Genomic DNA, 12,091 nt, shown 5'->3' with positions numbered 1-12,091 from the left:
AACCAAGTGTCCAAGAGAATGGATCAGTATATTGTGATGCATGAAGTGAAGTGAAGTGAAGTCACTCAGTCGTGTCCGACTCTTTGTGACCCCGTGGACTGTAGCCTACCAGGCTCCTCTGTCCATGGGATTTTCCAGGCAATAGTCCTGGAGTGGATTGCCATTTCCTTCTCCAGGGGATCTTCCCAACCCAGGGATCGAACCCGGGTCTCCTGCATTGTAGACAGACGTTTTACCTTCTGAGATTGTGTTGCATACTACTCACTAATGATAAGAAAGAAACAATGGACATATTTCTAAATTCCATATATATGCGTTAGTATACTGTATTGGTGTTTTTCTTTCTGGCTTACTTCATTCTGTATAATAGGCTCCAGTTTCATCCACCTCATTAGAACTGATTCAAATACATTCTTTTTAATGGCTGAGTAATACTCCATTGTGTATATGTACCATAGCTTTCTTATCCATTCATCTGCTGATGGACATCTAGGTTGCTTCCATGTCCTGGCTATTATAAACAGTGCTGCGATGAACATTGGGGTACACGTGTCTCTTTCAATTCTGGTTTCCTCAGGGAGAATGGCATTGAAACATGTATAATATCATATATGAAACGAGTCGCCAGTCCTGGTTCGATGCACGATACTGGATGCTTGGGGCTGGTGCACTGGGACGACCCAGAGGGATGGTATGGTGAGGGAGGAGGGAGGAGGGTTCAGGATGGGGAACACATGTATACCTGTGGCGGATTCATTTTGATATATGGCAAAACCAATACAATATTGTAAATTTAAAAAATAAAATAAAATAAAAAAGTAAAAAAAAAAAAAAGAAACAAGGGACAGTCTCAACCATGTAGACGGATCTTGAAAACATGCTGAATGATAGATCACGCAAAAGTATACACACTCCACTCTTCCATTTATACAAAGCTCCAGATCAGAAAAAAATAAATTCAAACTGTAATGATAGAAATCAGATGAGTGGATGGCTGGAGTGAGAGTTGAGGAGGATTTACTTCAAAGGAACATAAGGGAACTTTCTAAAATGATGGGACTCTTTGACACGCTGATAGGAATGTAGGTTACGTGTGTGTATGCATGCCTAAAACTCATCAAACTAATGAAGTAGTTAATATGTATGCATTGTGTGTGGATATGCCCAGTTGCTCAGTCTTGTCCTACTCTTTGTGACTCCATGGACTGTAGCCCGCCAGGCTCCTCTATCCATGGAATTTTCCAGGCAAGAATACAGGAGTGGGTTGCCATTTTCTACTCCAGGGAATCTTCCTGACCCAGGGATCTCATTGGCAGGTGGATTCTTTGCCACCAAGCCACCTGGGAAGCCTCATCTATTCATTGTTCCATATGTAAATTCTCTCTCTCTTTCTCCTCCATCCATAAAGAGACACATGACTCTGCAGGAAGGTTGCAGCAGCTGCCTAAGCACTATATACAGTTTGCTTACAAGAGTTTTGATACTTACTTTTTCTTTTGGGCCCCAGTTTTCTTATGCAAAATGAGGAGATTGGACTTCAAGCTTTTAGAACTGTAGTACATTTGGATGTGGAGGTGCTTTCCAACTCTAACATTTTGTGTGACTTGCTATTTGAATTGCTTCACTTCATCAGACCATCTGTTTGAAAACTTCTGATACCCAGTCACACCCTGAATAGATTAAAATAGAGCTACTAGGGTGGAGGTGGAAGATCCTAGCTGTTTCCCATTCCGTGTGGCAAAGAACAGAATATATGAGTTTTCTCCGATGTGGCTGAGTCAGTATGGAGGAGCTCAGTCAAGTGAGTGGGTACCTAATTTGCAGACACATTGAAATTCCTGAGAGGATCCTGTTTGCCTTGTGCAAGCTGAATGGACACGAGGGCAACTGTAGTGCCAGAATGTGGGGGCTGACGGTGCAAATGTAAAGCATATCTTCTTCCAAGGCCAGGACCACCTTCCCAGGAGCTTAAACTCTGACACATCTTGTTGATATGTAGGTAGATCAAAGGAAACATGATGAAGCTGTGTAAAGAAAGTCAAATCATAGTCAAGCCTTCCTAAAAGGAATATTGGAAGTTCAGGGTCTAGAAACTCCTGTATTTTTTACGAGAAAGCCAGCAGTATTAAAACAAACACTTTTCATACAGCACCCCAAAGTCTCTCTTAAAAGCCTGCATTCAGCGTGATCATTATATTTGTTTTCTTTCCAGTTCTTGTTCAGAATGACTTTCCAAAGTCAAGTGGCAACTACTCTCTCCTGCTCCTGTTTACCTTTCATCTTTTATGGAAAGGGTACTTTACTTTCTAATTCCTTTTATATTTGATTTTATAGCTGATTTTAATGAATAGTGATAGCCATGGTTGTCCTCTCCAACACAAAGACCTGGTTGGAATGAAGCCACAGCTAGTAACTAACAGGAACATATTGTTATGGCTCCAAGTTAGCATTGCAGGGAACAAACTGAGCTGTGAGCTTACAATAAAATTCCACTTACTCTTTCTACCTTATTTCAGCAGCATTTCAAAAGCAATCTATTTCATTGGCAGGTGGTATGATGTGGATTATTTAACATTTGTTAGCTTTTAAATACTTGAAGCAATTCCTTTATTGTAGCTCAGTGGTTAGAATTGCATTACCTTCAGAACCCAGTGCTTGATATAATATTATCAATCACATATTTTTTTTAACTTAAATTACATTACAAACTCCTTTTTGTGATCAAGCCATGACAATAGCATGTATCTGTTGAATTGTTCTTACAATGAGGTGACATACTCAGAGGAGAGTAGAATCTCCCTTCTCCAGAGTTATATAGCCTATAGTACCAACCATGTGGCCTGAAATTAGAGCTGGTGAAGTGCAAGGCTACCCAATCCTGCTGGTAGTTATGCAGTCAACTCCCTTTCCCATCACCCAAAGTGATGACTCCTAAGTTCTGACTCTCACCTCTCCCCTGGGAGGTTATGACAGTCGTTTTGGGGGGATTTCAGGAGGGACAGGAGATGGTATATTGTGTGGACCACCTGTCATCTTGTGGCCACCTTTGCCTGACCTCTACTGTGGGCTCTCTTGCATCTTCTGTTGAATGTAACACCTTCATCCTCTCTATTTCCTAACAGAATGTCACTGCATATAGGCACAATGTAGGGACTCGATTTTTATTTGATGAATAAATTGAATGCCTGCTTGTTTTGCATAGTTTTCCTACTTTCAAGAAACTTCCAAGACTTCTCCTAAGAGGCACTGAATTCCATATGGTGCTTTGTCCTTTTTTTCTGGACATTTGCCAATCACCCAAACACTAAACTAATATGCCAGTGTTTTATACTGAGGCTTCATAAATCTGTTTTTTATTCGTGTTGGCCAAAATAACCTGGTTGCTATCAGTATAACCATTATCTTTACAAATCCACCCTCAGGCATGTGCTATGGGAATCTTTCTAAAAATTCCATTTTTATTTCTTCCAGGAAATCAACATTTATTGATCCAAGCAATGTGTTCTAATACATCATCTGAGTGTTCAACGCTCATTGTGTAATTCAGTACAAATAATGAAATTATCCCCATTTAATAAGAAAGGACATTGAGGACCAAGGTGGTTAAGGGACTGATCTAAGCATTCAGTATAGACAGTGTACTACTAATGCTCTTTTCCACTGCTCCTTGTGCCATGGGTTTCCCTGATGAGGGTTATTTGAGGATGATAGAAAGCTTGCTAAATGTTCAGAAGCACACCATGCTAATGCACTAGAGTGATCCTACTCCATCCTCTAGGCTTTATAGTGGAGATGTTAGACTAGTCAGGTCAGGATGCCCTCACATCTGGGGAGGATGATGTGACCTATCACTCCCCAGGCCTTTTCACAGTCCTTAAAGTCACATTCTGTTCATCACCTGCCTTTCTAGCCACTCACAAGTGTTTCTCTCTTTAAGTGTTTGCTATCTCTGTTTGCTTTCCAATTCAGAAGCAGCCTGTACATTTCCCATGGACTCAGTTAGAGACTGCTGTGGGATCCCCCTACCTGCTTGCCTGCAATTATCCTCAGATTTCTGTGAAATTTCATTATTTTGGTTTTGGGCTTAAGGTAGAGGTGTCACTATTCAAACAATGTCATTTGGTGAGAAACATTTTTTTTCTAGTAGCTAGTACCAACTCTTAGAAAGCCACAGGGACCAGAGGATTCACTTAGAAGAACGTGATGAGTAAATTTCTTTGAGGATAGGGACCGTGTCACACGTCATATTTATCACTGGTATCTGGCACAGTTCCTGGCACATAATTATTCAGAAGTGTTAGTGTCATAAAGAAATTAGATGTCATTGTTTGGTACATTAGAAAGCAGTTGTCAAACTCTAGTACCCAAGTGAGAGGAACATCTGTTTCTAGAAGCCAAATTTATCCCCTAGTTCCCACTTCCACATATTTAAGATAGAGTCGGCATTTTTCAGACAAAATTGGCATTAAAAAAGGCATTTCCCCTACTGCTATTCCACTTTCTTACATGTTTTAAAGATGGCCCATTATTTTCTGAGTGCCTCTGTGTTTTCATTTTATACAAGACAGTACGTTTGGGGAGTTATAGAAATTTAAAACTATGAAAATTCATGTGAATTCTGGAAACCTGAGCCTGGACAGAACTAGAGAACATGCAACTGTATGAGAGAGTTAAATAAACAAGTCTGCTTAGAAGGATAAGTGAGTTACAAATCCTTGGTGCTCAGATGTGTCTTTCTACCAAGTCTCACCTGAGAGTTGGCTAATTAATGAGCAGAGCTTCTCCACGTCAGGGCCAGGGTTCACTGGTTTTTGTTTCTCCAGCTCACCACTAGTAATTTGAACATAATAGGTGCTTAATAAGTTAGTTGGATTTATAAGGAATGATAAAAAATAGGATTTTTAAAAAATTTATTTTTTTTTAAAGTCACAAATATGTTGTATATTTCTGAAATTTTATCCTAAGACCCTTTACATTTCTTTTTTTTTTTTCATGGGATCAAACTTTTATTTATTAATTTTTAAATGTACATTTATTTATTTATTTTAATTGGAGGTTAATTACTTTACAATATTGTATTGATTTTGCCATACACCAACATGAATCTGCCACAGGTACAGGATGGGGAACACGTATAAAAATTTACTTTTTAATTGGAAGAAAATTGCTTTATAATGTGTTGGTTTCTGCTGTATAACAATGCAAATAAGCCATTATTATACATATATCTCCTCCCTTTTGGGCCTCCCTCCCCTCTCCCCATCCCACCCCTCCAGGTCATCAAAGAGCACCAGACTGGGCTCCCTGTGTTATACAGCAACTTCTCACCAGCTATCTATCTTATACATGGCAGTCTATATGTTCAGGGAAGGCAATGGCACCCCACTCCAGTACTCTTGCCTGGAAAATCCCATGGACGGAGGAGACTGGTGGGCTGCAGTCCATGGGGTCGCACAGAGTCAGACACGACTGAAGTGACTTAGAGCAGCAGCAGCAGCAGTCTATATATGTTAATGCTTCTTTCTCCGTTTTTCCCATTCTCTCTGTCTCCCACTGGTCCACATCTGTGTCTCCATTCCTTCTCTGCAAGTAGGTTCATTCAGTTTTCTAGATTCCATACATATGCGTTAATATACGGTATTTGTTTTTCTTGCTTGCCCTCTTGGAAGTCTGGGGTCTTCTGCCAGCATTCAAAAGGTGTTCTGTAGGAGTTGTTCCATATGCAGATGAATTTTTATGTATTTGTGGGGAGCAAGGTGATCTCCCTGTCTTATTCTTCTGCCATCTTGAAAGTCCCCTCCCCTTCAGAAATGAAGTTTTTAATTTGAAATATAATCAAGATCAAGAACCTTGGGGGAGATGAGAGATCTATTTCTTGAATGTATATACTTTTTAGGTGTTAGAGGATGAAGAGAATAGCTCATGTATTTGAGTTAAGATTTCTGGCCTCTGAAGGCAAGAGCAGACATGCTCTTCAGCGTGTGCACAGCCCTGCCATCTATTTATCTAGATACATCTTCACCTGATATGGGATGATGGATTCATTTGACTGCTTATAAAAATTTCAATTTCACGTATTTAGACCAATGGCTCAGTTCTGAACTCATGGAAAAGCTTACACATAGAATATTAAAAACACACAGAAAACAAATCTCAGCTCTGGCAGCCACATTAACTCACGGTGTTGTCACACCCCAGCTTTGGCAGAGTCCTGACTACTGCTTAGAATTGCACTTGATAAGAAACAATGTGATTGTGGTCTCTGTTTGTCTGCCCTCTGATTCCGTCTCTCAGCACCTACCATCTTACTGGGGTTTACTTTACCCTGGACATGGGGTATCTCTTCACGGCTTCTCCAGCAAAGTTCAGCTGCTTCTCCTTACCTTGGACATAGGGCATCTCCTTGCCGCTGCTGGCTGCTCCAGTGCCGCACAGCCGCCTCTTGCCAATCCAGCAATACGTGAACCGGTGAACTTCCAGATGTTCAAGCTGGTTTTAGAAAAGGCAGAGAAACCAGAGATCAAATTGCCAACCTCCGCTGGATCATCAAAAAAAGCAAGAGAGTTCCAGAAAAATATCTACTTCTGCTTCATGGACTATGCCAAAGCCTTTGACTTTGTAAAGTGAAAGTGAAGTCGCTCAGTCGTGTTCAACTCTTTGCGACTCCATGGACTGTAGGCTACCAGACTCCTCCATCCATGGTATTTTCCAGGCATGAGTACTGGAATGGGTTGCTATTTTCTCCTCTGGGGGATCTTCCCAACCCAGGGATTGAACCCAGGCCTCCCGCATTGCAGGCAGACGCTTTACCGTCTGAGCCACCAGCGAAGCCCTGTGTGGATCACAGTAAACTGTGGAAAATTCTGAAAGATAAGGGAATACTAGACCACCTGACCTGCCTCTTGAGAAATCTGTATGCAGGTCAGGAAGCAACAGTTAGAACTGGACATGGAACAACAGACTGGTTCCAGATAGGAAAAGGAGTACATCAAGGCTGCATATTGTCACCCTGCTTATTTAACTTATATGCAGAGTACATCATGAGAAAGGCTGGGCTGGAAGAAGCACAAGCTGGAATCAAGATTGTGGGGAGAAGGATCAATAACCTCAGATATGCAGATGACACCACCCTCATGGCAGAAAGTGAAGAACTAAAGAGCCTCTTGATGAAAGTGAAAGAGGAGAGTGAAAAAGTTGGCTTAAAGCTCAGCATTCAGAAAACGAAGATCATGACATCTAGTCCTATCACTTCATGGCAAATAGATGGGGAATTCTGGTAGCCTACAGGAAGAAGTGGAAACAGTGGCTGACTTTATTTTTTTGGGATCCACAATCACTGCAGATGGTGACTGCAGCCATGAAATTAAAAGACACTTACTCCTTGGAAGGAAAGTTATGACCAACCTAGACAGCATATTAAAAAGCAGAGACATTACTTTGCCAACAAAGGTCCATCTAGTCAAGGCTATGGTTTTTCGGGTGGTCGTGTATGGATATGAGAGTTGGACTGTGAAGAAAGCTGAGCACCGACGAATTGATGCTTTTGAACTGTGGTGTTGGAGAAGACTCTTGAGAGTCCATTGGACTGCAAGGAGATCCCACCAGTCCATTCTAAAGGAGATCAGTCCTGAGTGTTCATTGGAAGGACTGATGTTGAAGCTGAAACTCCAATTCTTTGGCCACCTGATGTGAAGAGCTGACTCATTTGAAAAGACCCTGATGCTGGGAAAGATTGAAGGCAGGAGGAGAAGGGGAAGATAGATGAGAAGGGGAAGACAGAGGATGAGATAATTGGATGGCATCACTGACTCGATGGAGATGAGCGTGAGTAGACTCTGGGAGTTGGTGATGGACAGGGAGGCCTGGCGTGCTGTGGTCCATGGGGTCGTGAAGAGTCAGACACGACTAAGTGACTGAACTGAAGAAACAATGACCAGGAAGAAATATAAACTAGGCTCCCAGAGGGCTAACACAGGAATGGCTTAGTGTTAACAAAAAACCACCTGAGCTTAGGTGACCAAACTTTCACTGAAAGCAGTAATGATTTCTGTTAATATTTCCAAAGCAAAATTTGGGGCAAGGCAGTTCAGTTGGTAAAGAATTTGCCTGCCATACAGGAGACCTGGGTTCAATTCCTGGGTCTGGAAGATCCCCTGGAGAAGGAAATGGCAAGCCACTCCAGTATTCTTGCCTGGAGAATCCTATGGACAGAGGAGCCTGGAAAGCTATAGTCCATGGGGTTGCAAGAGTTGGACATGACTTAGCAACTAAATCACCACTACCACCAGGAAGAATGTGGTTCAAAGGTAAGGTTCTTTTTTTCCCCTGAGTTATTGATGGATGGTTGCCTTTTCTTTGTCCTCCCTCCCCCATCATCATCTATCATCTATCTATCTATTAACTATCATCTATTTTTGTATGTATCTATATATATGGCATATATCTACCTATGTGTATATCTATCTACTAAAATAAGTGAGATGAAATCATTTACAAAGTCATAAAAGTGCAAAATCATTATATTTAGGAACTAGGCCCACCTTGACCTATTTACTCTTGTCTCGAAAGTGAAGTGAAGTGGAGTCACTCAGTTGTGTCCAACTCTTTGCGACCCCATGGACTGTAGCCTACCAGGCTCCTCAGTCCATGGGATTCTCCAGGCAAGAGTAGTGGAGTGGGTTGCCATTTCCTTCTCCAACTTGTTCGGTTTCTCTCACTTAAAACAGTTACTTTCTCACAGTGTATAGTGCCCATCTGAGCCAGCCTCTCTTCATTATTTTTTTTTGCCTAAATATATAAATATTTTTACATTCTATAATGCCTTTAGGTTAGGTAGATACTCAGAAAGATTTATTAAATGTAAGACTATAGGAATCAAATATTGAAACAAATAAATGTAGTTAGTAAGCATAGTTGAATACAGTAAACTGGTGTATGTGTAATAAAATTGTGTGTGCATGTGTAATAGAAATGTGAAATAGAAATAGCAATGCAGATTCGATCCCTAGGTTTGATTCCTGGGTCGGGAAGATCCACTGGAGAAGGGACAGGATACCCACTCCAGTATTCTTGGGCTTCTCTTGTGGCTCTGCTGGTAAAGAATCCACCTGCAATTCGGGAGACCTGGGTTGGATCCCTGGAGAGCCCCTGGAGAAGGGAAAGGCTACTTACTCCAGTATTCTGGCCTGGAGAATTCCATGGACTATGTAGTCCACAGGGTTGTAAAAAGTCAGACATGACTCTGTGACTTTCACTTCTTTTACAAACGTACAATGGTTATAATCATATGTTAAAAGTGCTGACTTATTAAATCAAAGTTTTAAGGTAAAATTCTGTAATTCTTAGATCCTTAAGAAATATTAATGGTTTGAGCTCTTTCAAGTTTTGAAGGTTTAACCTGCTGTGTGAGGCTGCTGTTGTGCTTGTGTTACCAACTTTTCCACAAGACGATGTGCTCGGGCACAGGCCATAGAATTGTCTGGATTCCTTTTACCTCTCAGAACACTAGTGCAAAGATTTCTCTGCCACATTGCCCTTTTACCAGCCAACCAGTAGTAGGATCAGTGATGGTGAAATCTCATTCGAAATTAATGCTCTTGACATATTGTATGGCTGTACCTAGTCCCTGAATGCCAGAGATTTCCCTGAAACTATCAGCTAATCAGGTCTTGACATGCAGAAGCCTAAACTCTTAAGAAATTTCATGTGAAATGTTTGTTTCTGGCAGTGGTGGTTTGGACCAAGCTGACATATTTTAAGAAGACATTTTAAAAATGTGTGAATCTATTTTTTCTATGTGCCAATTTTGCTCTATGTATTTTGATGTGAAATTAGTAGGGATATATATATATATATATATTCATCCCTTATAAATATTATATATATTCATTATATATAATAAATATATCCTATATATATATGTATCCCTTATTATATAACAAATATACCCCATATATGTGTGTGTGTGTATATGTATATATATGTTTAGAATCTTTCTGTCTTCCTGATGGAGAAAATCTTTATGTTGTTATGAAATGATTCTATCTGTAGCAGTGCTTTTTGTAAAGTAATTTGTTATCTTTCTTTATAGTTTTTAGGTTTTTCTTGAGCCAGTACCATATTTGTATCCCAGATTTTGAGTAGAACTGAGAATTCCAGTCCTTGTTTTATGTTAGAAGTTTCAAAAAATAATACTTGAGAGATTTTGGTACCCATGTTTCCCACAGTGTGAAAGAAATCTATCTTTCGGAGTTGTTGTTCAGTTGCTAAGTTGTGTCTGACTATTTGAGACCCCATAGACTGAAGCACACCAGGCTTCCCTGTCCTTCGCTATCTCCCAGAGTTTGTTCAAACTCATGTCCATTGAGTTGGTCATGCTATCCAATCATCTCATCCTCTGTCAACCTCTTCTCCTGCCCTCAATCTTTCCAAGCATCAGAATCTTTTCCGATGAGTTGGCTCTTTGCATCAGGGAGCCAAAATACTGGAGCTTCAGCATGAGGACTTCCAATGAATATTTAGGGTTGATTTCCTTTAGGATTGACTAGTTTGATCTCCTTACTTTCCAAGAGACTCTCAAGAGTCTTTTCCAGCATCACAGTTTGAAAGCATCAATTATCAGTTTGAAAGCATCAATTATTAGGTGCTCAGCCTTCTTTATTGTCCAACTCTCACATCCATACATGAATACTGGGAAAAACTATGCCTTTGATTATTAGGGACCTTTGCCAGCAAAGTGATGTCTCTGCTTTTTAATATGGTGTCTAGGTTTGTCATAGCTTTTCTTCCAAGGAGCAACTGTCTTTTAATTTTGTGGCTGCACTCACCATCTGCAGTGATTTTGGAGCCCAGGAAGATAAAATCTGTGATTGTTTCCATCTTTTCCCCATCTATTTGCCATGAAGTGATGGGACCAGATGCCACAATCTTTGTTTTTTGAATGCTGAGTTTTAAGCTAGCTTTTTCACTCTCCTCTTTCACCTTCATCAAGAGGCTCTTTATTTCCTCTTTGCTTTCTGCCATTAGTGAGGTATCATCGGCATATCTGAGATTGTTGATATCTCTCCTAGCAATCTTGATTCCAGCTTGTGCTTCATCCAACCCAGCATTTCTCATGATGTATTCTTCATATAAGTTAAATAGGCAGGGTGACAATGCACAGCCTTGATGTACTCCTTTCCCAATTTTGAACCAGTTCATTGTTCCTTGTCTGGGTTCTAACTGTTGCTTCTTGACCTGCATACTGGTTTCTCAGGAGGCAGGTAAAGTAGTCTAGTATGCCCATCTCTTTAAGAAGTTTCCACTTTAGTTAGAACAAAACTCATCCATAGAAAGAAACAGGTAAGGGCTAGAGAGAAGGGGTACATGGAGTCCCATTTAAGTTGCTACTTCCAGTGGTTTCTGAAGCCAGCTGTATATCTGACATTGCAAAGGTTGTCTTTTGTCTCAGTTTTTCCCAGATTCTGAGACAATAAAACCAATCCCTAGCTCAAACTAGTTGAGTCAAAATTTAATAGAAATTGGATTTTTATCATTTGCAATAAAAAAACTTTACTAATGTGTTTAATGAAGACTTGCCATTTGGCTATAGGAGGATATTAGGCTGTGGTTTTAAGGAAAATACTTTCAACTGGATGCTCTGTGGTAGTAGTTATAGCTCTGCTCTGAGATTTTAAGAAACACAATGTCAGGCAGTGCTACACAGGGATTAGCACAGTCAATGTAACTTCTTTTAAACAATGATACCTGGAAAAAGTGTTTTATTCCATAGGGCTCATTTTTGGGTTATTACCAAAGCCACTACATGCAGGACCTGAAATAAGTGAGCACCACTTATTATTTCACTTATTTGTGAAAAAATCACCTTACAGGCATGATCCCAAGTTCTCTAGGCAAATGCAAGAGTCAAGGGGATAAAAACCAAAAAAAAAAAAAAAAGTTCACAATTAAGGGATAACTAAATGAGTGTGGATTAGTCTCACTTTGAAGCTTTATTATCACTATTACATTATGTGGGGAATTTATCAAAACCCCATTTTTTCCTCTTTGAATAAATGAAAATTAGTTTCAGGGATTGAAATCTGCTTTGCTC

General features: G+C 40.2%; 1 protein-coding gene across 1 annotated transcript in view; it reads right to left on the bottom strand.

Annotated features, from left to right (window-relative positions):
- Positions 1-11,874, bottom strand: part of POU2AF2 (POU class 2 homeobox associating factor 2) — a 176,200-nt gene extending 164,326 nt beyond the window's left edge. The window contains exons 1-2 of the mRNA XM_070767640.1: positions 11,869-11,874; positions 6,384-6,489 (exon numbers count right to left, since the gene is read on the bottom strand). Coding sequence (XP_070623741.1) covers positions 6,384-6,489; positions 11,869-11,874 — 112 coding nt within the window. The remainder of the gene's footprint in view (positions 1-6,383; positions 6,490-11,868) is intronic.
- Positions 11,875-12,091: the final 217 nt, after the last annotated feature.

Source organism: Bos indicus, chromosome 15 (genome assembly GCF_029378745.1).
Source record: "Bos indicus isolate NIAB-ARS_2022 breed Sahiwal x Tharparkar chromosome 15, NIAB-ARS_B.indTharparkar_mat_pri_1.0, whole genome shotgun sequence".
Taxonomy (NCBI): Eukaryota; Metazoa; Chordata; class Mammalia; order Artiodactyla; family Bovidae; genus Bos; species Bos indicus.
This window is presented reverse-complemented; position numbering and strand designations above follow the sequence as displayed.